Source organism: Phyllopteryx taeniolatus, chromosome 6, assembly GCF_024500385.1.
Source record: "Phyllopteryx taeniolatus isolate TA_2022b chromosome 6, UOR_Ptae_1.2, whole genome shotgun sequence".
In the NCBI taxonomy this organism is placed as follows: domain Eukaryota; kingdom Metazoa; phylum Chordata; class Actinopteri; order Syngnathiformes; family Syngnathidae; genus Phyllopteryx; species Phyllopteryx taeniolatus.
In genome coordinates, this window is record NC_084507.1 from 16,637,383 (window position 1) to 16,664,122 (window position 26,740).

General features: G+C 41.7%; 5 protein-coding genes across 9 annotated transcripts in view; 2 read left to right on the plus strand and 3 right to left on the minus strand.

Annotated features, from left to right (window-relative positions):
• Positions 1 to 1,571: 1,571 nt before the first annotated feature.
• On the minus strand, positions 1,572 to 9,881 carry LOC133479780 (uncharacterized). The gene is made up of 3 exons (XM_061777169.1): positions 9,395 to 9,881; positions 5,768 to 6,559; positions 1,572 to 3,134 (listed from the first exon to the last, which is right to left on the minus strand). Exons 1-3 carry the CDS (start codon positions 9,680 to 9,682, stop codon positions 2,583 to 2,585), a joined length of 1,632 nt encoding a protein of 543 aa, XP_061633153.1. The 5' UTR covers positions 9,683 to 9,881; the 3' UTR covers positions 1,572 to 2,582.
• A 1,643-nt stretch (positions 9,882 to 11,524) lies between these two features.
• On the minus strand, positions 11,525 to 18,662 carry ino80e (INO80 complex subunit E). 3 transcript variants are annotated; one of them, XM_061776805.1, is made up of 8 exons: positions 18,571 to 18,662; positions 18,179 to 18,261; positions 16,494 to 16,564; positions 16,135 to 16,187; positions 15,121 to 15,202; positions 14,704 to 14,821; positions 14,399 to 14,497; positions 11,525 to 12,981 (listed from the first exon to the last, which is right to left on the minus strand). In XM_061776805.1, exons 1-8 carry the CDS (start codon positions 18,596 to 18,598, stop codon positions 12,775 to 12,777), a joined length of 741 nt encoding a protein of 246 aa, XP_061632789.1. In that variant the 5' UTR covers positions 18,599 to 18,662; the 3' UTR covers positions 11,525 to 12,774. The 3 variants fall into 3 exon arrangements, with proteins under 3 accessions (XP_061632789.1, XP_061632788.1, XP_061632790.1); XM_061776804.1 differs by having other exon boundaries at positions 18,488 to 18,610; XM_061776806.1 differs by lacking the exon at positions 14,399 to 14,497 and having other exon boundaries at positions 18,488 to 18,610.
• Positions 18,663 to 18,736: 74 nt separating this feature from the next.
• Positions 18,737 to 24,547, plus strand: LOC133479609 (E3 ubiquitin-protein ligase TRIM39-like). 3 transcript variants are annotated; one of them, XM_061776808.1, is made up of 4 exons: positions 18,737 to 21,695; positions 22,135 to 22,230; positions 22,382 to 22,615; positions 24,177 to 24,547. In XM_061776808.1, the coding sequence occupies exons 1-4, from the start codon at positions 21,642 to 21,644 to the stop codon at positions 24,330 to 24,332; spliced, it is 540 nt and encodes a 179-aa protein (XP_061632792.1). In that variant the 5' UTR covers positions 18,737 to 21,641; the 3' UTR covers positions 24,333 to 24,547. The 3 variants fall into 3 exon arrangements, with proteins under 3 accessions (XP_061632792.1, XP_061632794.1, XP_061632793.1); XM_061776810.1 differs by having other exon boundaries at positions 24,291 to 24,547; XM_061776809.1 differs by lacking the exon at positions 22,135 to 22,230.
• The window catches only part of si:dkeyp-77h1.4 (uncharacterized), a 31,611-nt gene continuing 27,164 nt past the window's right edge, over positions 22,294 to 26,740 (minus strand). Inside the window, exon 13 of the transcript XR_009789020.1 lies at positions 22,294 to 22,474. The gene's annotated coding sequence lies outside the window, so the exon portion shown is untranslated. The remainder of the gene's footprint in view (positions 22,475 to 26,740) is intronic.
• LOC133479608 (E3 ubiquitin-protein ligase TRIM69-like) overlaps positions 24,654 to 26,740 on the plus strand; it is a 3,297-nt gene continuing 1,210 nt past the window's right edge. Inside the window, exon 1 of the mRNA XM_061776807.1 lies at positions 24,654 to 26,740. This exon is cut by the window's right edge and continues 1,210 nt beyond it. Within this exon, the coding sequence (XP_061632791.1) occupies positions 24,692 to 25,330 (639 nt within the window). The 5' untranslated portion in view covers positions 24,654 to 24,691 and the 3' untranslated portion in view covers positions 25,331 to 26,740.

Below are 26,740 nucleotides of genomic sequence, written 5' to 3' on the forward strand. Positions count from 1 at the left end.
ACCGTAATGTAATATCTGCAACTTTGAGTGTGGCCCGTTTAGGGTGGGCGTGTTGGTCAGTTGTGACATCAGCAAAGATGAAATATCAAAGGGACGTTTAAACTTGAAAGGTGCCCCAAGTCAGGGAGTCTGTGTGGATGTGGAGTGCTTGGGTGTTAGTTATAACCGATAGCAGCTCTTGTATGTGCTGTTCTGTTACCGCTTGTGGTAATAAAGTGACTGTAGTGCATCAGTGACCGTGTCATCCTTCACCACATACGAGGGCATTACAAAACAAATAAAATAGCCCCCAAGGACCACATGATTAACCCTGTTCTAAAAATAATGAACAACGAACATTGTGATTTCCCCGGAATGTTTTAGAAGTAATCATTTGAAAACGTAACCTTGTTAAATCATTTTGATAATTATTGTGAGAAATCATCAAAATGATCAGTGTCTTCACATACACTATCAATTTGGACACTTTCTAGGGCTATTGAATGAGAAACTGTGTCCAAACCTTTGCCTGGTAGTGTAGATGAATGTAAATGATTCTTAATAAAAACAATGTAATTTGAGCAAATTTGTTATTTTATGAGTGTGTATCAAACTGGTAGTAGTTTCATCTATTTAAGAAGTGAGTTTTTGTGCTTTCTTTCACAGTATAAGATGGCACCCTACACCTCAAAGTATTGATCGGTGTCAAGGAAGTAGCTAAAGTAATACATCTCAACGGAGAGACGTACATCTTTCTATGTCGGGGAGGAGCTAAGTTTAGCCTGGGTTGTTAGTGGAAGTTATGGAGTGTCGCCGCACATACATGCACGCTTCCCGCGCTTTTATTTTAAATTAAATCACTCTTTATTTCAAAGGCTAATGTATGATGAGTTTAAAATGTTATTTTGTTTTGGGATCATAGTCTGTGGTATTTTTACAGTTTAAACCTTTGTTTTGGGAAATCTTTTCTGACAGAATAAGTAAGGAAGCAATTTTGTCTTTGTGGCTTTTTATTACAAGAAAGAAAGAAATCTTTGCAAAGAGAGGAAAAAGTACAAGTCGCCACGAGTTGTTACCCCTTACTGAAGCTAAAAAAAAAAAATCACCTACATTATACAGGAGAGAGACAGGGGGGGAAAAAAAGATAACCACCCCTCTCATTCCCACAACATTCTCCCACAATTAGTTGCGTCCAGCTGCACTCAAACCCATAAGGATCCTTATGGGAATGGGTGCATGCAGAGGATGAGAACGAAAGAGTAGCCAAAACATATACTGTGTATGACACATAACGTCTGCTTGAGCTTCAGTTGAGGGTCGAATCGCAGCTTCTGTGTGGAATTTGCATGCGCTTCCCACGCTTGCGAGGGCTCTGTCGCACATTCCAAAAACATGCATGTTAGGGTCATTGACGACTCTAAATTGTCCATGATGTCCAGGTCTATATGTGCCCTGTGGTTGACAGTCCAGGGTGTACCCCGCTTCTTGCCCTAGGTCAGCAGGGACGACAGTTACCTGCGACCCAAATGAGGACAAGCGCTGTAGAAAACGAATGGCTGGCCTTGTTGATTCATAGCTGGAACAAGAAGACATAAGCCGCAATTCTCTTTTATTCAAACATACAACCCAAACACATCCAATCATCATTATTACAATTATTATAAAACAAAGGAACATTCAGTGTCATCAAGCAGTTCTTCCCTTTATCACACTTAAGAGGTAATTTTCACCAAAAAAAATGTTGAACTGGTTAACATTGATTTAAAGGAAACATGTTTTCCCCCACAATTTAAACAGTTCCCAGATGTTTTAATAACACAAGTGCCCATAAAAGTAAACAAATGTTCAAATAAGTGTTTTTATCTTTTTTTATCCTGTCTTATTTTATCTTATTTCTTACTCTATGTATATTTCACAAGCCTTGAGACTTATTGGGCTAATCTGGGACATTGGGTAACAAATTTCGTGTGTAAATGTGTGTTGGTATGAAGATTAAAGTTCTTGAATCCTTGAAAAGACAATGAAAGCATTTTCACTGAAGGAGGCAGTACTTCATACACTGCAGTATGTATATGGCACATTGACACATCACCAAACACAAATACACCCCCACTGCCACCAACTTCACCGCACAATCGAGTATATGCCACTCATCAGAAGCTAATGCTAATCTGTGTATCAAACAAAACTCCATGCAGCTCAGCTTACCTTTCGGCTTTAACATGATGACAGGGGCGTCACACAAGCAGGAGATGTGGGTGTGTCTGTATAATAGTGCCTCTACATCCACAAGTGTCAAACTCAAGGTCCCGAGGCTATTATGTAAATTATTCACACAGTTATGTAAAAGTACCGGAAGCAGAGAACGGCTTGCTCACACACATTTTCAGAAATAGGCAGGTAAAATATTTACTTAGTTTAATTTCATAATTGGTCCTCGAAGACCCGACTATTTAGATAGAAGCCATTTAGAAGTAAATTTTCCACAATATGTCCTCTTTAAATAGAACAAAACAATAATTTATGTTCATTGTTAAGCCTTTAAAAACGTTGGGAAAATAAGATTCCAGTGCAAGAAAAAACACAACCACTCCAAAATGTTCCTACTCAGTCTCAGACAAAACAGTGTGGACCGGTTTCATTTCCTTCTCCTGTCCAAAACCTTCCTTGAAAGCCCCAAACACCACATCCACCACCCCGATGAGGATATTCCCCCCAATGATGAACATATTGAACACCCCGGCTACGCTTCTCCACGCCAGCCAGCCCGTCCCTCCGCCCAGGGCTAGCGCCTGATCCCCCATCTCCATCGCCACCGTCCCGGCGTAGTCCCCGCTCTGCTTCAGAAGACGCCCTCCGAAGAACTTGCTTACCCACCAGGTGTTGCCCAGGGCGTCCCCGAATATCCAGACCGTGTCGCCGGCTAGCGTCCCCACGCCAGTGACACCTGTGAAGCAACTGTTTAGCAGTTCTGCCAGCATGGAGGAGACGCAGTAGTAAAGGCTATAGACACAGTTCATCAGGATGTCCAGCAGCGTTTCGGCTGCCCAGCGCATCCACGATAACAGGTCCGACGTCAAGAGGTAGAAGAGGGAAAAGGAGTCTCCTGGAAGAGCAGCGAGGACGGCGAGTTCTTCCCGGAGAACATATGTCACCTGCATCAAGAGACACATCATCACTTAAAAGAGAAAAAAAACTTTTAAGCATTATTCACATTACCTTCTACCAGGGGTGGGCCTGTCATTTTTAGATGTAGTTAAAAAAAATATATCAAAAACAAAGTTCATCTATTCTGCTAGGCTCCTGAAGGTTTTTCCTGACATTTTTTTTCTTTCTAGCAGAGGCCTGAGGTTTGGTGCTGCCACTGACAGCTATTTGGAACTGTTCATAATTCCCTCCACTTTGTCTAAGGCCCCAGTTCCGGCTGAAGAAAAACAGGCCCAAAGCATCATGCTACTATTGTTACGGTTTTCTTTTGGTGATGAGCAGTGTTGTGTTTGCGCCAAAATACATTTCAGAATAACGGCCAAAACGTTCAACCTTGGTTTCATCGGACAGTGACAAAAATCTCCAAAACACGTGGGAAAAATGTGTTATGGTCCAGGTAATCAGTCACATTAATGGCAGAAAAAGTTTTAAAATGATTCACCTAGGTCTCATTTTTTTTTTTTTTACATCACAAAAACCTGGCATTCAAACCAGGATGTGTAGACTTTATATCAACTGTATGCCTGCGACGTACAGTAATCCTTCATTTATCGCCAAGGCTACGTTCCAGACTATCCCCGCAATAAACGAAATCCATAATGTAGATGTTTTTAAGTTTCATGCATACTCTTCATCACCCATGAACAATACAGTATAGGCATATGAGGTTCAGGTATTATTTTTGTCCACGTGGGTTCTTTACCATAGTAACAATGACTGAGAATCTGTGTGTGTGGCCTTTAAAGATGGGTCGACTCTGTTGAGTTACGTGTAAGTGGATGTATGAGAATGGACTGTTGGCTAGATTAGCACTAGCCACTGTGATGTACAGTGACGCTCCCAGCAGATGTGCTGAAAATGTGCTTTTGATTACTGTATTTTGTTAGTTTTTTTTTTTCTAATAAAGCGATTGAAACCGCACCAGCGGCTGTTTCCAGCCTCCCTTTATGTATAGCACCTGTTAATTGCTAGTTATTTAATTAGATAAATTAAAAATGTAATGAATTAATACATTTCAATTAACCAATTTTGTAAAAAAAATAATAATAATCTAACGATGAAAGTGTGGTGTCTCTTTGAGGATGATGACGCGCCTGTCGACTAATTGGAGTAAGGCGTTGGTTAAAGGGACACGCCACAATTTGAGAGCGGAAGACCTGAGGGTGGTTTGCGCTGATGCCAGAAACTCGGCCAAACCTCATTCCTGACTCTGGGAGGAGTCACAGGAATGAAGGACTGATATCTAATCAGACAATGTCTTCAGAAACTGTATGTATCTTTTAAAAGCCTCACAAAACAACTCTGAGACTTGTATAGCTTACATTCAGGTGGGCTATGGAGACAGAAGTGGTAATGTTGAAGTCATCTGAAAATGTGCAAGCATAAACCAATTCGGCCGAAATGTGGGGGGGGAAAAAAAGGTTATTTCAGACATCGAACGTACGGATGTTAAATTGAACAAAAATGTCCAAGAATTAAAAAAAAGATTTCAAAACAAAACAACATTAAAAATTAAAAGGTTATGTCAGATAGGCTTCAGAAACATGACAAATGTTAAATTGAGAGGAAATTTCCTAAATAAAATACAATTCAAAAAAGTTCTCAGATGGGGTTCAGAAAAGGTTCAATGGATAAATTCAGTTAAAAGGTCAGAGACTAATAAACATAAAACATGGAATGATTAATAATAGAAAACAAAAAAATGTAAATGTATTTTAGAAAACCATCATATCCAAGATGATGTTTGGAAAAATTGTGAATTATGTTGAAATACATAGGCAAAAAAGACGAAACAAAAAAAGTTACCTCAGTTGAGATTCAGAAAAAGTATGGGTGTTAAAATGAAAAGAAAAAAATCCTATTATCTGAGATAGGGTTTGGAAAATTGATGAAGTGGTGAAATGTGCAAAAGTACATAAATCAAATTGAAACAAAAGGTTATCAAAGATGGGGTTTGGAAAAGCAATAAATTAAAATAATTCAGGTTGTCTCTAATGGGGTTGGTAAAAATGTCAAATATAGGACCCCCGCATATTTTAACCTATCCCCCATTCTTTACAGAAACTTCACCCGCTCATGTTTTTTTTTTTTTTTTAACCAAATCCCTCACTTTGTCAAAAAACAAAACAAAAAAAAAAAAAAACATGCCAATTGTAATGGCGGTCAATTATTCACAGAAATGTGCCTATTCGCGGTCAGGCTTGGTCCCTTACCCCCAAGAATTGTGGGGGTCCACTGTTTAATAAATATATTTAACAGATGTGAAATGTACAAAACATAAAACAATTCAATAAATAATAAAAATTTAAGTGGGCGGCACGGGGACCAACTGCTTAGCCCATCTGCCTCACAGTTCTGAGGATCTGGGTTCAAGTCCAGCCTCCCCTGTGTGGAGTTTGCATGTTCTCCCCGTGCCTGCGTGGGTTTTCTCCGGGTACTCCAGTTTCCCCCCCACATCCCAAAAACATGCATGGTAGGTTAATTAAAGACTCTAAATTGCCCATAGGTGTGAATGGAAAATGGAAGGATGGAAATTAAAGTGGCCCTTTTGGGACACAGTGAAGACAAGAAAATCTTTCACCTGTCCGGGGAACTGAGTGATTCTGGAGAAGATAGGCCTGAGTGGAGCTTTGAGGATGGACAACGTGGTGGAGAAGATAGAGACCACAATGCTGCTGGAATTGGCGTCTGCCTCGTCCTCCTGTTCAGGCACAGTTTCAACAGAACGCGTCTCATCAGCCTCCTCTGCACTGCTGCTCTCAGTCTTCACTGCAGACTCCTCTGTCACATCCGCTTCCGCATCCCTTGCAAACGCTTCGCTTTCATCTGGGTCGCTTTCATCTGCATCACTTGCATCCGCTTCGCTCGAATCAGAGTCGCTTTCATCATCGATTTTGCTGTCCAAAGCGATTTCATCTGCAGCCAACTCTCGTGTGCGGTCCCCGGTGTGAAGACTCAGCGCGACACCGGTCGACTCCCCGTCCGCCCCCGCGCAGCCTCCAGAGAACAGCTCCTCCACTCCCAGCCTCTCCTGCAGCTCCTTGACGCTCACTCGTTTCTCGTTGACATCGTCATTTCCCGTCTCGCTGATCAAGCCCACACTGAAGTCGCCCTCGGCCTCCGGGACCGAGCAGCACGCCGCGGACCACAGCAGCGGCCCCGCCTGACACCCCTCGTCCCCGGGTGCTCCCGCCCCTGTTAGGACGTAGAGCTCCCCACCCAGAGCGCTGCACTCGGGGGCAACGCTGGATCGAACCAGAGTGGAGACGGCCCAGTCCCACCGTTGGAGGGGGGAGTCTGTAGCTGGAGACGCATGCTCGCCTCCTCTGAGAAGAGCTGGAATGGACACTTTGACTCCATCCGCTTCTATTTCCTGTGTGACACAACCAAAAAGTGAATTTAAACTTTTAACACTATCAAATTCTAATATTTGTTGTATTATATATATTTTCTTTAATTAAGTATATTTCTCTTCATTTCATAGTGTTTCTCTTGGTTGCAATGCTTCCAGTATTGTGGAATTTTGGATATTTTTTTCCTTCCATTTGGTGCCATGTCATGTACCTATAACTATGACTAGATTAACAATAGGACTGATTCTTTAACCAATCAGATTCATTACGTCAGCAATTTTCCATCCTCTGGTTGGTTGGTAGGAGCAAAAGTTGTTACAGCCAACGTCGACTAGCGATTTGCACACAGTAATACATTACTATTGTGCAATGGCGCAGCCAGAAATTTTTGGGTGGGGTGGCCGAGGGCTGGTCAATTCCTTTTGTGTGGTGGCCAAAACCAATTGTTGATGGTGTCGGGGATTGGGTTGCAGATCAAAAAATTTTTTTACTGTGAAAAAACCTTTATTGGGGCAAACAGAGTGCGAGTATTGTTGAAGTTCTTACTGATGATTTCAGAAAAGTGTTGCTGTCTAGCCCTGACTAACTCTAATTTGGAGCTTAGTATTTCTCCACTTACGTTCTGCTTTCCTACACTTTGATTTAGAGGCCTTTACCATCATTGTGCTCCTCCACGGTGTTCTTGGTCGCCTCAAGATTGTCTTAGTTTTAATAGGAGCGACAGCATTCATGACATTTGAGATTTTACAGGTGAAATTATCCAAAAGTTCATCAACTGTCTCAGCATTCAGTTTGTGGCACAGCAATGGTCTCCATAAACTTAGTGGCGGCACTCTCATTTATGTACCTTTTCTGAATAGAAAGAGGTTGTCTGAACGTTTGGAAGAATCTGTAATTCAAAGAATACACAAAAATGGTCAGAAATGATGACCAGGTCGAAGATGTGACCTTGAGTGTGGGTTGGACTCTTAATATGTTGCGAGAGGTCAAATGTGTCGAGTATAGCAGAGAGTTCTTTCGATTTTTTTTCCATGTTATTGTCAACATGAATGTTAAAACTTTCCTGTTACGACAAAATAGTTGTAGTCAGTACAAATAACTGACAGCAGTTCTGAAAAGTCCTCCATAAATTTTCTATTGTATCTTGGAGGCCTATAAATTATTAAAACAATAACCTTTGGGTCACCTTTAACTAAAAAAACAGAGATATTCAAAAGAGCTCAAATCCATCCATCACCCAGTATAATTTCTTTACACTGAAATAATGACTTCAAAATAACAGCAATACCACCGCCTTTTATCCCTATTCGACACTTGTTCATAAAATTCCAATTTGCTGGTGTCGCCTCATTTAAAATGGTATTACAGCTACTTTCTGTTAAACACGTTTCATTTAGTAACAAAAAGTCGAGAGCATAGGTTGTAACGATGTCATTAATCAACATTGATTTATTACCCAGTGACCGGATATTGAAAAGCGCTCATCTCGCAGAGATAACTAGAGACAATGGTTTGATAGATTCACGTTATCCTCACTAAGTTTGTCGTTCTACTTTTTTTGTGCCATATTTCTTTGACCAACTTTCTGTCCCTTGTAATTACACGGATCAAAAATGCCTGATCTCCATAGGGGTCTGACTTATTCTGGAAAAGACCCCACAGATATCGGTCAGATTTGCAGATAAGGACATTGTTAATAATCTGTCATTGTAAATAACTGGGATTACCTTTGTAAGGGATTCACTCTTGTATCGGATTTCATTAATGAGTAGGACTTTCAATGAAAGAATACACTACACTGCAGTGATATCGATTTGCTATGGTACGAGGGCTCCCTCTAGTGGTACACTAAATCATCACTACCTACAGTTCAGTTGTATTTAACTTTTAACATTTGCATGAAGTTTTTAAAAACTGTTTATTTGGTAGCATTTATTTAGGTACAATTTTATTTTTGTGCAATGCATTTCAATTGAATAACAACTTAACTAGTTTTTCCCCCCCTATATTCCAACACAGTGAATAATGTTACAGTGGCTTACATCCATTTTCCGTACCGCTTATCTTCACTAGCTGACTCTGAGCAAGAGACAGGGTACACCCTGAACTGGTTGCCAGCCAATCGCAGGGCACATATAAACAAACAACCATTCGTAGTCACATCCACACCTACAGACAATTTAAGAGTTTTCAATTAATCTAACATGCATGTTTTTGGGATGTGGGAGGAAACCGGTGTACCCGGAGAAAACCCATGCAGGCATGGGGAGAACATGCAAACTCCACACAGGCGAGGCCGTAATTTGAACCCCGGTCCTCAGAACTGTGAGGCAGATGTGCTAACCTGGTCGCCACCGTGCCACCCCAGTGGCCTACAATATTAAATATACTTGTTATAAATAAAACCTGCCGAACACTTGCTACTACTGTGCTGCTGTAGTTTACTGTCGGTCATGATAGTTAAAAAAAAAAAAAAAAGGTACCAATTGGTGTTATAAGTTTGAAAATCACAGGACCACAGCATTTCCAAACAGCATATGCAGTACTTGAAATAGAGGTGCAACGAACAACTGATTACCAAATTAATAATTTGTTATAAACGATTGTTTTACTTTGGGGAAAAAATAAAAATCAACATTTACGGACTAAATTAGTAACTGAATCATAATCAGTTTATGTTTATATTAAATTTGAAATAATGTCCTGTTTTTGTATAAAGGATGGAAATTATTATTTTTTTAACATGATTCACCGATTAATTGAAAAAAAAAATCAACAGAATTGATTATTAAAATAATCAGTTGCAACTCTAATTTGAAATGTAAATTGCACCAATGTGACAGACGTGCCCTTACCACAAGCTCCTCTCCCTCTTGTCCCTGCATCCATCCAGGGCCTAGACGGAGGGCCGAGGCGACAGCCGTTTCACAGTCGAGCCTGCGCAGGGTGGCGAAGTCGTGGCCGCCGGGCGTCCTGTGACACATAGGGCTTGGCGCCAAGCCTTCCCACTGAGGAAATGTCTGCCCGTGGAAGCAGCGGCTGCACTGGAGGTCTGGCGCAGCATTGTCGTCAGCTGCCGGTGACAGGCCCCAGCCTTGCACTGGGCCTAGCAGGGCCATCAGCCACACACCAGCAGTCAGCATGTCGGTGGCGGTGGTGGGGGGGTGGGTGGTTGATGAGCTCAGCAAATCTCTCTCACAAAGCCATACAGTGTGTGAGAGGGTTACAAATATCTAGTGTCTTCTTGTATTCCTCACTGGCTACTTGCTCCTAAAACCATGTTGCAAGTCAGCAAATGAACCACTACTGCAGGCTCAATCTTGCTTGCATTCCCCCCACTCGACTGTCGGCTCCACCCTAGGCCCCTCCCCTTTTTATGGTCTCCGTGGTGACACCTTTTACTCTACCACACGAGCCCAGCTCACACCCAACACAACCTGCCGGTTACCTGGAAGTCAACATTCCCAAACACATGCTGACAGTAATCAAGTGACATCACACGTGGCCCAGCGTGGTCTGCCCGTGCTGTGTATTATTCACAGTAGTTCTGTTTTTCTATTGCGCACAGCGGTGGCTATCATGAATAATATGGCAAGAGGAGAGATGGCATTCAATATATAACACGTACATTATGTGTGGGACTGAGCTTACAGGGAAATTTGCGTGTAATATTTCTAGTGTTTATTTAAAAAAAAAAATCAAGGTGGTAGTGGCCTAGCGTGAGCACACCCCATATCTTTGGGTAACACTTCTGGAAGTTTTTTTTTTTTTTTTTCTTAAAACTATTTAAGACCCCCCAATGATCCCATACCAAGCGAAGCAGCTGAATTCAACTGAAGTGTACCATTGCAAAAAAAATTACAGTTGGCCACTCTTCACTGCATATCTACTGGCATACTGCAATGGAAAAACCCATTATCAGGTCTTCTCATACAATATACTTTTTTTTTTTTATTTTTTTAATTGAACCATAAAAATGTCACATTGTCAAAGAAGCGGAGAGCCAAAAAGAGATGAAGTGCGTGATACTAGGGGACAAAGTGTAGATATTTTGAGAAGCTGTTATCAATGATTGATCCCCACCCCCCACCACCCCCGCCCTACTGATTCCACCCATGCATTTTCGCAACAGACTGCTTTCGAGCCACAGGTACATATGAAATTATAGAAATAGTTGAGTATTATTGTAAAAGACAATATATTTACTGTATTGGTGCATCTTTCTTGAAAGCTTGCACATTTTTGATTGGCTATTACAACTAACGATGCGACGCTGTTCATTAGTGATTCAAATTTTAAATTGAAAAATCTAAATAAATGGCATTATATCTATGAGAAAACGTCCAAAGGTCCACTTACAGTATGCAACTAGAAATACATGGACGATCACAACGTCCCACACTGTCACTTGTCTCCCATGTCTTTGAGTCACATTCTTGAAAGTCAAGTAAAACAGGTGCTTCCATGTCTAACAAAAAATGGCCCTCCTTAAAACTTGTATTGCTGTTGCTGTCTCATCCAGACTGCACCTGATGTTCAAATCTGACTCATAAGACAAAACTAATCTTTATGAATACTGTATTTTAAAAAATCACAGTGAGACAATGTTTAGACATTTTTGCAAATGCTGCATGACACAGTCTACTGGTGTCAGATTAACAGCCTGCTCACTGTTCTCTTCCAAGTGGAATCCAGCCAGACTGCTTTCGTGTTGGTTAAGAGCTACAGCAAATACACCCCTGGGCTTCAACATCAAGTTTCCTTTTTTTATACTCCACAGTAAAACATGAAGTTCACATCTAAATCACAGTTAATGTTTGCAGTGTGTGAGTAGAGAATGAGTCGCAGGGTGCGGTGCAAAAAAAAAAAAATCAATGATACACTTTGAATCAAAAGTGACACACCTGCTTTGAGAGCTGCAAAAATAGATTCCCACATATAGTTTGCTCTGTTAACAAGAACAAAGACATTTGAAGCTGACACACTTATTTTAATAGAGGCCCAAAGGCTATTTATTAAACCATGTCTGAAGTGTTGTAAACAATTCGATCAATGTCAACTTGTCGCTGTCTTAACAGCTTTCGGTGCACATAAAATATCAAAATAAAAAGTTCACAGCCTTGTTTCTTTCTGTAAGAGGTTGTTTAAAAAGTAATGCTGCAAATTGACAGAAGTCCACAAGGGGGAGCCCTTGTAACTGAACTTTGAAAATGGCTGTTTGATACAGTTTATGGACTAAATTAGTGGGGCACATCTCACATACTGACATACAGTAATCCCCCACACATTCGTGGTGAACTGTTAGCATTCTAAATTAATTAATTGATCTAAATTGGACAGTAGTACATTACTGTACAGAAAATGGTCAAAGTGCAGCGATGCCTTGGGATACAAGTTCAATTCCTTCCATGACCACGCTCGTGCCTCAAATTTGTCTCAAATCATCTTTTCCCATTGAAATGAATGGAAATGCTTTTAAATCAATTCCAGCCTCCCACTAAAATTTTTTTTTAAGAGTGCATTTTATATTATTGTAGTTGATAAAAACATACTGCAATGACATTAAATAACTCATTCACTGCTTGTCCTCCATGTTAACATAGATATTTGAATTCAACAGCCATCAATGGCAGTGAATGAGAAACAATGTAAAGAATTGAACAGTTTTTGCTTCAGTTCAATGGACATTGCGCTGCTCCTACTGGTGTGCATGCCTTGGCCACAGGGGGCAGCATAATACACACATATGGATACACGTCTATGCAGTCACTCAGTTAGCCGCAGTAAAAAAGCTGTCTGGTTGTTAAATACACTTGTAATTATTTGTTTTAAGTTTGGTTTGAAAGAAAAATTTCAACTGGGAGCGGCAATAAAGGGCTTGTAGGCTCTTTTATGACGAATAGTTCACTATCTTTGTTCACTCAACTGCTGCTTGTTGTGAAGTGAGTAGTTATTCTCTGCCACCAAACAGGGCTGTTATCTCAAATTTTTGCCCAGGAAGTCAAAGCCTGTGTTGTTATAGTGTCAATAACACCTGCATTTACACATACTTATGGTGTTTTTTCCCCAAAATCAAATCTTCTGAGAGACATTCATTTTTAAGATTAACGTTATAAGATGAGTTAGATGCACAAATTCTAAACATTTTGGCTCGGTCCTCATCGGTCGAATCGCTGGGGATTACTGTATATTTACACACATACTGTATATTCAGGCACACACCCACTTGTTAGGCTCACTCGTTAGGTATGTCAATGACAAGCTCGGCCTCATCCCCCTCGCCTCTGTCTTCGTCTCCTCTGTCGCTGTCCACGTCGCTCTCGCCGTCCTCCTCAGCGGCGTCTCCGCTGAGCATCTGTCGAGGGACCCAGCTGAAGGGCCCGCCAGCACCCGAAGCCGCCGCCGGGCCTGATGGGTAACTGGCCGTCAGGGGCGAGACCACCTGGCAGGGGGGTAGACAGACGAAAAAAAATGTGAAGACAGGAAAAGCGGATTGACACATGGAGCTTGAAGGAGGGGATGAATGAATGCAATACAGAATGAATCAGAACAGTCAATCAAACTGAAATGAAAACAGTGGCTGAGTTGTAAACACATCTTGCCTCTCACAAGCAGCGGTTCTGAAAAACTGCTGCATGAAAACCACAACAGTAGCTCTAGCATTTACAGTCGATCTCAAAATAAATATATATTGTTGATTTCCTTATAGCCATTTTCCAATATTGCCAGCAGTTTTGGATTATCCTCACTGATCTTTCAAGACCCACAGACTGTTGTGTTCTGTGACAATTTAAGCACCAGACCTACCAAATGAAAGTTTTTTTCCCCTTCTTTCATCAGAAAAAAAACATTTCTAGCTTCTTCCATTCTTTAGTAAATCAGCAGTAGAACATGGGTTACTTTCACCAAAAACATGCTTTCTGAACAAAAAGCAAAGAAACGTCAAGAATGACTTTGACACTAGACCTTTTGATGGCCAAGTAAGAATTTCTTTACAGATTAACAACTAAGGAATGCGTTACCGACTCTTACTCACCGCATGGCTCGAGTTGAACTTCAATGCCTTTTTTTTTTTTACATGCCATTCTTCATTCACTTCATGAACTGCGTCACCTTTTAAGATCGTGACACAAACTTTCTACAATTCCAGTTGACAAATAGAACCGTCCATGGCAGTGAATGAGTTGATTATGATTAAAAGGATACACAGTGGAACTTCAACTGAACGGACCCCGATTTAATGGCTATCAAAATAACAGACCGTCTGGACAGTACATGTGTCCAAAAATGGTTTCCAGGTGTCACTTCCACCGTCACTGACAAAGTCTGTTAGTTCCAGAATTAGGCACTGTTGTTAAAAGTTAAGTTACAATTGTAACTTAATCGCCGCCATGGAGGCGATGATTAGTGACTTTTAGAAGAGTGGCTGCGCATCGTGTTGAGCCACACTAGCTATCCAGCCGCAACTATGGGGCTGAAGTTGCTGCCCGAGCTGCCTGGAGTGCCCGCACGGTAGTCAAACGTGCTTAAAGACAGTTTTACACTGAGGAAGATGTGATGACATCATCAACAAACATTATCACGATTGGTTGGTAGAGTCCAGTTCTTGTCAGCTAATAACATCTCCTTAACAGTGGAACACATTGCAACCGCTCGTAACAAAATACAGAGAAATTGGAACATTTGGCATCGCTGTATATGTAACATTTAAATATCCCTCCTTTATAGACTTCTGTGTAAAAAGGCAATAGCAGATAAATGCTGGGTCTTAGCTAAATGCTAAAACAACAAATCTAATAGTGGCCCAAGACTTTTGCACAGTAGTGCATCGTGTTTCCCCTTTTTTTCCCCTCTCTCACCTTCCCAGTTGCGTCTCTCTTGTTTTTGGGCGCCCTTGTTTTCGTCCCTTTCTTCACTCGTTCAGCAGGGGGAGCCAAATACTCAGGTGGGAAGGGCATCTGCCCGCAGTATGGGTTATACACACATAAATGGAAGGGGCCCACGAGACAGAAAACAAAAAACAAATGAACACTAAAATGAAAAATGCAACAAAGGATGTTAAATTAACTTATAGTAATAAGGCTTGATGATGATGATGATGATGATGATGAGGCGGTGGCAGCGGTGGGATACGAGAAAAGATTTTGGGGGGGTGTAGACTCACAGTGTTGAGGTAAGTTCCGGAGGCGGAGGACTGCAGCGGGTGTACGCCTGGACGGGACAGCAGGGAGAGGTGAGGTGAGGGTGATGGCGGTAGACACGTGCCGGGGTTACTCCTTCGCCTGGAAAACACACAAAACAACACGATTATTTGCAGTTGCCCATCTTGTCACACAACGTTGTGGAGCAAGAACGTGTCAAGTCTCCTGGAACATCTCCACATAACGTAAGATCGGCTTTAATACTATGTTGGGAACTCGTTTACATCATGCAGTACGTCCCCACACTTTAATTCATCTGAAACACAGTGTTTGTGCTTTGGCAGATGCTGCTGTTTTGGTTAGCAAAAGGTATCAAATGAGTCTAGTTAAATCTTTAGTGTGTGAACAATAGCATGACACCGCTAAATTATGTAACATACTTCTTTGCTCCTTCCCGTTCTCGTTCCCTCTCCCGAAGTACTTCTCCCTCGCTGTTGTCCGAGGACACAGTCGCGTCGGAATCTAAAACCCACAACACGAAAATGTTAGCAAAAAAAACCACCTAGATTTCCGCATTAACAATGTGTTTCAAGTTAAGCCTGGATCAGACCACAAGACAGATTTCGTCTTTCCCAATTGCACTATGTCAGACTATTGCCATAAAATCTTGCCGTATCTCGGGGAGACAGTGGCAACACTACACGACATTTATTCCGAGAGCACCATATCCTGTCTTATCAAATCAAACACTGTCGAGAGGCGGAACCAGAAAACGTGTCACCTGTCAACGCGACCCGATACAGCTATTACTATGGCGCCGATAACAACAATGGAGCACTGCAATTTATTGTATTGTGTTGTATTGGGGGAAAAAAAAGTACAAAAAGCAGAAAAGCGTGGTGTCGTCACCGGTGCTGTGGAGTGGGCTGTCCATTCAAGAAGCGCTTCAGGTATGTTCACGTACTTTTAGTACAATATGGCTCGCAAGCAGACAACATAATGTTCTGTAGCCTAGCAAGCTAGTGCTAGCACTAACGTTTTTATGTAAACAAGCAGACGTTCTGTCGAATAATGCTCTAAAGCTTCGGTAAACATTGGTTCATGCGTGTGAATAAATGTTGACAACAGGGACCAAGTATGATGACAACGGCAAGTACGGGAGACGAAGCGCTGGTCACAATACGCAATCCTATTGGTCAACGTTGAGGTGCGCTGTCGGCGAGTTGTCGTTCATATGTCACCCTACACATACGATATCCCCCCCAAAAAAAACATGCTACACTTTTCATTTTGGCGTGGTAGTGCTATCATAGGGTCAAATCGTTGGTCGTGAATTATGTCACACTACTAGAAGTTTTGTCGTTCCTGACAAAATATGTCGGGCCCGATCTGGGAAATCACCTTCGATACCTAATCGGGCTAAATTCCTGTAGTCTTATCAAGGCATTAACTACCTGAGGAGTCTTCATCCACCCTCTCATACGGCAGCAGTCGGTCCAGAAGGAAGCTGAAATACGCCAATGAATATGTCAAAGAAATGGGTATTATGGGTGCCCATAAAGTCTCTTTACAATTTAACACGTTCATTATAAAGTTAATACAAATCTGTTAAAGAGTAGATATTGGTAGGTTTCTTTTTAATTTGGTCATCCACTCCTCCCTTTATCCAACACGTCCTGTAAACATACATTTCTTGCACACCCCCCCCCCACACACACACACACACAAAACACCCCACAGGAGCCATGTCGTCAGCCAACCGGCCCACACAACAAACTGGGGTGAATGCTGGGTGAAAGCGACTTTGACACACCTTTTGTCCCGGGACACTTTGAGCAGTTTTCTCTGTGCCCTCCTCAGCTCCTCTTGGAAGCATTCGTGTTCCTAGAAAAGAAAAACAAAAAGAGTATTAGTGTCAAAAACACCTAACAAGTGGTGGGAAGTAACTAAGGCTGCACAAAATCATGTGATCTGAGATAGGGTTTGAAAAATGATGAAGTGGTGAAATGTGCAAAAGTAGATGAATAAAATGGAAACAAAATGTTATCAAAGATGGGGTTTGGAAAAGCAATAAATTAAAAGAATTCAGGTTGTCTCTAATGGGGTTTGTAAAAATTTCAAATATAGGACCCCTGCATATTTTAACCTATCCCCAATTTTTCACAGAAACTTCGCCCGCTCATGTTTTTTTTTTTTTAGACAAATCCCTCACTTATTCGAGGTTTGTCAAAAATAAAATAAAATAAAAAACATGGCAATTGTAATGGCGGTCAATTATTCACAGAAATTTCCCTATTTGCGGTCGGCTCGGTCCCTTACCCCAAGAATAGTGGGGGTCCAATGTATAATAAATATATTTAATGTGAAATGTACAAAACATAAAACAATTCAATAAATAATAAAAATGTAAGTGGGCGGCACGGCACCAAATGGTTAGTACACCTGCCTAGGTGTGAATGTGAGTGCGAATGGTTGTTTGTTTATATGTGCCCTGCGATTGGCTGGAAACCAGTTCAGAGTGTACTCCGCCTCTCACCCAGAATCAACTGGGCTTGGCTCCAGCACGCCCGCGACCCTAGTGAGGATAAGAGGTACGGAAAATGGATGGATGAATGGACTTGCATGAGGAACAATCTACAGCAATATACTTAAATTTAAGTAAAGTGTTGGTGAACAAACAGCGAGTGTCGACCCAGATTTAGGGGTGTGTGGGTGTGTGTGCGCGCGCTGCTTTTGCAAATGCTAGATTTTTGGAATTCTTCATATAACTCTTTGTGGTTGTATTGAAGGTGGCTGTGTTTCCTCTGGTGCTTTCGGCATGACTTGCACCTGTGTTTGTAACCTGTCACCTCTCACCAAAGTATTTCCAAATATGAGACGTACTGGTTTTTTTTTCTGGGTTCTTCTTCGTTAACCACATTTTCATGCTTGTCTCTGTCGCCTCAGCCAATTTGACGCCAACTACTCCATCTCCGTGCGCTTTAGCGTCTCAGCTGCTAGCATACATATAGGCATATGTAACGGGGAGTTATTATGAACACGGTAAAAAAAAATATATATATATATATACAATTTAAAAAATCATTTTTACTTTTGTACTGTATCTAAACACATTTGGGTGACAAAGATCCAGTGTGGGCTAACTCTAAGATCTAGTGTGGGATAACTAAATTTTTGTCAATTTCCTGGAGAGGGATTTAAAGTTTTATGGCTACAATAAAATTGGGCAATTTATATGGTGGTGATATATATGACGATTACTTTTTCTGGATATTTGTTTTTAAAAGAGTTGCATTTTCTGCAGAGGACTTAATAATGAAAAAAAATGAGGTAGCCTACTTTAGTTTTGTGTGGCTCAATTTCAGCGTGTGTACTTTTTAACTTTTACTTGAAGAGCTCAATCCATTTTTTTATTTTTACCGGTATTTTTTCAGAGTTTGTGCAATTATACTTAAGCATAGAGTGTGAGTACTTTTGCCATCTCTGTTTAATACTTACATAAACCAGAAATTTCAGTTTTCGTTTGAGATTCTTGTACTTTCGCTTGTAGTCGACTTCGGCGTCCGCTTGGCCGTTCATTTCTGAAATACACCATTTACATTAACAACGAAACCTGAATCCACGTAACCACTGCGTATGCGCTTTACATGCATTCAATATCACATAAACAACGAGCATCAATTGAGTAGTGCTACGTTAGCATCTAAGACACACAGTGCAGGGTAAACTAAACTGAAGCTAGCAAACACGTTAGCAGACGACGTAAAATACACCCAGGTAAGTAATATAAAAAAAACTGCACCATACCCAGCGTTTTGTTTTTTTTTAGATACGCAAGCGTACATTCAAGAAACATCTTAAGATATTCGTAAGACTGTTGCTATCCGTACCTCTTCCTTGGGTCGGTCTTAGCGACATGTTTTGTTTACGCTCGTAGCGTCGTGACGTCACCTTGCGTCATATTTGCGTAGCTCAAGGCAGCTCTAATAAAGTTTGTTTGAACAAAAAAAAAAAAAAAAACGCGTCTGCAGCACTTCAGCTCTTATTTTCTTCCTCCCATAACGACACAGCATTACGTACACAAACACACTCCAATAAAAGTCCATTTATTACAATGGTAGATGAGTATTACTTTAACAATACTGTTTATTTTTGTAGTCATTCGTGTACTAAATTACAACCACTATGACACACGTTAACATACTCAATTAAGGGGCCAAATTTAAATAAGGAAAAATATGCTCAATAAAATTAATCCATAAAATTAAAATGCATAAAAATGTACGTTTTTTAAATTAAATTGTGCATTGTTTAATTGAAATAACCCTAGTGAGGAAAAGCGGTATGGAAAATGAATGGATGGATAAATTGACATATTTATTTATGACATAATTGTGTTGAACCTACGTATGTATCTGATTTGTTTCACGCCAGTATTATATCATGAAATTTTTATTTCTTAAATTATAAAAACAAAATGAATGCATTGTGAAATGAATGCGCAATTAAATAATTACATATTTAAATAATAATAATATAATAATAATAATGATAAACTATTGAGGAAGCGTGGTGAAAGACTGGCAAGCACATCTGCCTCGCAGTTCTGAGGACCAGGGTTCAAATCCTGCATGTGTTTTCTCCGGGTACTCCAGTCTCCTCCCACATCCCAAAGACATGCATGGTAGGTTAATTGAAGACTCGAAATTGCCCGTAGGTGTGAATGTGAGTGCGAATGGTTGTTTGTTTATATGTGCCCTGCGATTGGCTGGCGACCAGTTCAGGGTGTACCCCACCTCTCGTCCGAAGATAGCTGGGATAAGCTCCAGCATGCTCGCGACCCGCGTGAGGATAAGCGGTAAAGAAAATGGATGCACCCCTTCCAAAAAGTTCAACCTTTGGTCCGTCAGTCGACAGAATATTTTCCCAAAAGTCTTGGGGCTTATGAAGATGTTTATTGGCAAATGTGAGACAAGCTTTTGTGTTCTTTTTTTGTCAGCAGTGTTTTTTTTGCCTTGTAACTCTCCCATGGTTGCCATTTTTGCCCAGTGTCTTTCTCATGGTTGAGTCATTGAGGCCTTCAGTTTTTTTGCATTTTGTTCTGGGTTCTTTTGTAACCTCCTGGTAGTGGCACCAATGGAGTAATTTTGGAAGACCTACCACCCCTTGGAAGGTTCACCACTGTTCCCAGTTTTCTCCATTTGTGAATAATTGCTTTGATGGTTTGCTGGAGTTCCAAAGCCTTGGAAATGACTTTGTTATGTTTTTTTCAGACAGTTTTCATTCACTTTGATTCTCATTCGTTCTTGCATTAGTTGTGACATGGTGAGTTTTTTTGTTGAGACCATGTAGTGTGTGTAGATTCTCAGTCATCCAGGTCATGGATTTGCTTAACGTTTGACTTGAATCCTTTAACCCAAAAGGCTTTTTCAGTTCTTCATTTTTAAGTGTGGAGTCTGGTGGGTGTATCCCCTGGGGTGGTCACAATTGGGTTGCTGTTGCTTCCAGGCGTGGCTGGTGAAGGACCATCCTACTAAATGGTCGATGCAGAATGGTTGTTCATCAGCTATACTATTTACTTTTGGTCCCTTAAAAAGTGGGAGACATACACTGTTGTAATTCCTACACCGTTCGCCTGATTTGGATATGAATACCCTCATATTAAAGCTGAAAGTCTGCAGTTAAAGCACATCTCTTGTGGTGGTGGTGGTTAGAGGCAAAAAGATGAGCATTGTGTCGATGTAACAATATTTATGGACCAGACAGAAAGTGACTTCTTGATTCAAGGTTTCTGGTGGTAATTAGGCCAGTGAAATTGAACTCAGCTGTCCAAAGCTGTGGTTAATAACAGTTAACTCGTGATTTAACAAGTGAGGCAATTACTTTTCACATAGGGCCAATAGGTTTGGATATTTCCCCTTTAAAATGTAAAATTGCATTTGCATTGAATGTACTTGTTTTGTCTTTGTAAAACATTAAGCTTAGCTTGATGATCCGAAACGATATCAGAAAATGTGCAAATACTTTTCACCAGCACTGTGTGTGGCCTTTATGCTTTCAGTGCTATCCCAGAGTCCCTCACACAGCTGCCTCATAGTGAACTTGCCGCATGACCACACCGTACAGTCCAGCATCCAGCAGCATGAATTATAGATGGGGGAGAATTTTGCAGGGGATGCATAATGCTGCTTCACTGGATTGTAGACCCCCGTTGTGTGTATGGGGTATGTATGTGTATTTAGGGATCATTACTCATGAGGGGAAACAGCATCAATGAAAGGTGATCAGTTAATGTGTTTAAAATGGTGGAGATATATGGGCAAAGGGAATGAGACAGGACAGTGGCCATTCCCCAGAGACAGTGCAAAGAGCCAGGTTTGTTGGCATGGCAACCCATCTTGCACACACACATCCTTACTGACAATGTCACAACTCTTAAAACCACAAACATGACCTTTTCCATTCCCATATTGTCTTCCTTTCCTGTCATTTTTAGTGGGATTCATACGGATGAGAGTCTAACTAAAATGCTGCAGTGTCGTTTCGGGGCAGTAAAAAGCGCTGCAATGAGTCCCCACTGCACCACATTACATCACCCGCCTCCCCCTTTGACGGGAGATCAATGTGGTACTTTGAAAAATTTAAACCTGCGGAGAAAATTCGTGATACTGTAATTTGTCGTTCCCATTTGTTTTCCAAAGCCAAAAATAGCCTCTTCTTCCTTTGTCTGCTGCCATAAATCACATGGCGCCTGCCTCACATAGAGCCCTCCATCCACCACCCTGTTTTTTAAATGGAACATTCTATGAGCTGTGCTATGCACTGTCCCTTGTTAAATTTAGCTTGTCATCCATTGTGACCCCCCCCCCCAAAAACACACACGCTCACTTGAGCCCACTTCCATTTGTCTTTTTACACGTATGAATCCTCTAACTATTGCTTTGTGTCCACGTTCACTGGAATGTACGGAAAGCACATGAACGACATCTGCAACAGAGACCTCTCTGAATGCAAGGTAAGCCATCTACCCACCTACCTACATACCTGTGTACCTACCTATAATTTCTTTCCTAGTATCTACCTTCCGACCTTTGTGCCTAGCTACGTGCTTCCTACATACTTACCTATCTAGCATCCCACCTAACTACGAATCAACTATCCTATCTACCTACCTACCTACCTACCTACCTACCTACCTACCTACCTACCTACCTACCTACCTACCTTCCTTCCTTTGCATCTACCTACCTACCTACCTACCTACAGTGTATCCCTTCCTACTATAACATTAGCAGTAATGGTGTCCCACAGGGATCTCTATTAGGACCACTGATATTATATTATGACTTGTCAGTCCTATCTATAGCTATATATTGTAACCCAACTATCGTGCATCACCTTATAATATACCAGGCATATAGATGTGTATCATCGGACAACGATTCGTGTTACAGGACAAACTTGTCCAGGCTATTAAAAGAATCCAGCATGAAGTGGACGAGAGCAGGGAGGCAGAAAGTGAGACATACATAGACTCAGTAGAACTAGAGGTACAGTCTTCTTCTTGCTCAATTAGTAATACTCATCATTTCTGATTATAAAATACATAGTGCAATCTTCAAAACTGAACACAATATTTTGTATTGGATCTCATTGGTGTACCTAGCATTGTGGCCAGGGTATATTTGTTTCTTCTTGCAGGGCCAGTTTGACAGTCTGGAACGAGAGATCCGAGCCGAGTTCGGGAACCTCCATCGCTTCCTGGATGAGGAGGAGTGCAAGGACCTGGAGCGACTGAAGAGGGAGCAAGGGAGAGCATTAAAGCGACTGAAGGAGAGGGAAAATGATATCTACCAGCAACGGAAAGACCTGGAGAAAGCTGTGGCCGTGCTCAACAGTAAACTAGCGGAGGAGGAGAGCTCCAAGATGCTAAAAGTAAGGAAAATACTGAATACAACTATTTGCATTCAGCCCAGAATGCTGAGTGGCCAATAATAGGATTATAAATATTTATTGGCTTGACATTTGTCTGCTTTGCGAGTCCAAATCAATGTTGTCACTTAAAGGTGACATGCAGCGAATTAATTGATCAGCAAATAGAAAGACAGCAGTAAACTACAACCCCGATTCCAATGAAGTTGGGACGTTGTGTTAAAAATAAATAAAAACAGAATACAATGATTTGCAAATCATGTTCAACCTATATTTAATTGAATAAAAAGACAAGATATTTAATGTTCAAACTGATAAACTTGATTGTTTTTAGCAAATAATCATTAACTTAGAATTTTTATGGCTGCAACATGTTCCAAAAAAGCTGGGACAGGGTCATGTTTACCACTGTGTTACATCACCTTTTCTTTTAACAACATTCAATAAACGTTTGGGAACTGAGGACAGTAATTGTTGAAGCTTTGTAGGTGGAATTCTTTCCCATTCTTGCTTGATGTGCAGCTTCAGCTGTTCAACAGTCCGGGGTCTCCGTTGTTGTATTTTACGCTTCATAATGCGCCACACATTTTCAATGGGAGACAGGTCTGGACTGCAGACAGGCCAGTCTAGTACCCGCACCCTTTTCCTACGAAGCCACGCTGTTGTAACACGTGCAGAATGTGGTTTGGCATTGTCTTGCTGAAATAAGCAGGGGCGTCCATGAAAAAGACGTTGCTTCGATGGCAGCATGTTTCTCCAAAACCTGTATGTACCTTTCAGCATTAATGGTGCCTTCACAGATGTGCAAGTTACCCATGCCATTGGCACTAACACAGCCCCATAGCATCACAGATTCTGGCTTTTGAACTTTGCGTCCATAACAGTCCGGATGGTTCTTTTCCTCTTTGGCCCAGAGGACACAACGTCCACAATTTCCAAAAAGAATTTGAAATGTGGAGTTGTCGGACCACTGAACACTTTTCCACTTTTCATCAGTCCATCTTAGATGAGCTCCGGCCCAGAGAAGCCGGTGGCGTTTCTGGGTGTTGTTGATAAATGGCTTTTGCTTTGCATAGTAGAGTTTCAAGTTGCACTTAAGGATGTAGCGCCGAACTGTATTTACTGACATCTTTACTGACATACGCCCCATCTTTGCTTGTGAATGACTGAGCAATTTAGGGACGCTCCTTTTATACCCAATCATGGCACCCGCCTGCTCCCAATTAGCTTGTTCACCTGTGGGATGTTCCAAACAGGTCTTTGATGAGCATTCCTCAACTTTCTGTCCTTTTTTCCACCTGTCCCAGCTTTTTTGGAACGCGTTGCAGCCATAATATTCAAAGTTAATGATTATTTGCTAAAAACAGTCAAGTTTATCAGTTTGAACATTAAATAACTTGTCTTTGTAGTGTATTCAATTAAATATAGGTCGAACATGATTTGCAAATCATTGTATTCTGTTTTTATTTATGTTTAACACAACGTCCCAACTTCATTGGAATTGGGGTTATAGTTTCAATAAGTGTCTCATTCAATACATTCAGACTTCTTTCTTTCACTGCAGGACATACAAGATCTCATTAAAAGGGAAGTATACTCATTAATCTTGTGTTACGCATGCCTCACAACACGCCCATCAATCATTAACATCCTACCCCACCTCATCTGGTCCAAACAGATCTCAGGTCAGATTTGTCCCGCCGCCAGAGGTGGACAGTGAGCTGCACTCAGGCCACTTTGTGGGACCCATACAATACAGAATATGGAAGCACATGAAAAGCTGCCTTTACCCAAGTATGTAAATATTATATGAGAAAGTGTGTTACAGTGGCAACTCGCTATATTCCAATATATATATATATATATATATACACACTGTATGTATAATTATGAGAAAGAGCTCAAAATTAGAATAGAAGCGTAATGTTACGATAAAACATATTTCGAATGTAAAATGTGAAAAAAAAAGTTTTATATTACATGAATAATAAATCTAACCTGGAAAAACTTTTACGTCGGAAGTCAAGGTACCACTGCCCTTTTCTAGCCCATTTTTGGGGATGCTGAAGCACCCCTAAAATGAACCCCAGCACCCCTAAACCGCTTATACTAGTATCACCACTGCCACTGTACAGAGAAAGTTCACTGTGGTTGCTTCCAGATATTACACGGGTGACATTCGACCCAGAGACAGCCCACCCTCTCCTGTCCGTGTCCCGGTCCTGCACCTCAGTGTGGTTTGACGATGCTAAAGACCTGCCAGAATGCAGCCAGGACAACCCCAAACGCTTCCACCACTATTACTGCGTGCTGGGCCGAGAGGGCTTCAGCGTGGGACGACACTACTGGGAGGTGGAGGTGGGACAAAAGACGGCGTGGAGACTGGGCGTGGCACGGGCCGACGTGTCCAGAGGGGAGATGGCGGCCACCAGCACCTCCGGTGGTCTTTGGACTTTGGCCCTGAAGAATGGAGACATCTTGGCTTGCACTGATCCCACACCAGTCAGAGTCAACATGTCGCTTCACCTGGCTCGGGTCGGCGTGTTTTTGGACTGTGAGAAGGAGGAGGTGTCTTTTTATAATGCTAGTAACATGGCGCCCATGTACACTTTCGCCACGGGAACTCTCCTGGTTCCTTTGTACCCCTTCTACAACCCGTGTGACACTGACGATGGCAGGAACACAGCTCCCATTAGCATCTTTAGCCCCTCACTTTGACCAAGGCCTTTGCTCATAGCGTCTTTTCTGCAAAATTGCCACATCAGAGCGACATGACTCACAAAATATTAAGACTATCCGGGTAAAATTTTCACGATTACCAAATGCCCAACGCACACCGACCGAGGCGGCCAAACGCCAAATAAATGTGCGTCAGATATCAGAACACTTTGAGGGGAAATAGACGACAGACAGGATATTTCTTTTTATTTTTTTATATTGGCGGCACGGTGGACGACTGGTTAGAGCGTCAGCCTCACAGTTCTGAGGACCCGGGTTCAATCCCCGGCCCCGCCTGTGTGGAGTTTGCATGTTCTCCCCGTGCCTGCGTGGGTTTTCTCCGGGCACTCCGGTTTCCTCCCACATCCCAAAAACATGCATGAATTGGAGACTCTAAATTGCCCGTAGGCATGACTGTGAGTGCGAATGGTTGTTTGTTCCTATGTGCCCTGCGATTGGCTGGCAACCAGTTCAGGGTGTACCCCGCCTCATGCCCGATGACAGCTGGGATAGGCTCCAGCACGCCCGCGACCCTAGTGAGGAGAAGTGGCTCAGAAATTGTCAATTAACCTACCATGCATGTTTTGTGGATGTGGAAGGAAACCGGAGTGCCCGGAGAAAACCGACGCAGGCACGGGGAGAACATGCAAACTCCACACAGGCGGGGCCGGGGATTGAACCCGGGTCCTCAGAACTGTGAGGCTGACGCTCTAACCAGTCGTCCACCGTGCCGCTTATGTTAAACAACAGCAACTGGAGTTGTTATGTCAAACTAGTGCCAGGGGAAACCCTGTTTTGTCCCAAGACTGTTTTTCATGGCTTCAGAGAACACCAGGAGTAAACAGGCAATCTTTGTGTAGTGGTTATTTTGATCTATTCTCATGAAGGTCAGCTTACTGTCAACACCATGTCACTCAACATCAGCGCATCTGTCATATGACGGACATGTCGCTAATCCCAAAGCAGACTTCTATGATTTCATGACCTTGACAATATGCCATTTGTTTGCAGAGATGCCAAAAACTTGATGGTGAGGCTTTCAAAGCTTCTAAAACTTCCACGCCCGGCTGCAAGTTCCTCCTCAGCCTTTGGTTCCTACAACCCCAATTCCAATGAGGTTGGGACGTTGTGTTAAACAGAAATAAAAACAGAATACAATGATTTGCAAATCATGTTCAACCAATATTTAATTGAATACACTACAAAGTCAAGATATTTAATGTTCAAACTGATAAACTTTGTTGTTTTTAGCAAATAATCATTAACTTAAAATTGCATGGCTGCAACAAGTTCCAAAAAAGCTGGGACAGGGTCATGTTTACCACTGTGTTACATCACCTTTTCTTTTAACAACATTCAATCAACGTTTGGGAACTGAGGACACTAATTGTTGAAGCTTTGTGGGTGGAA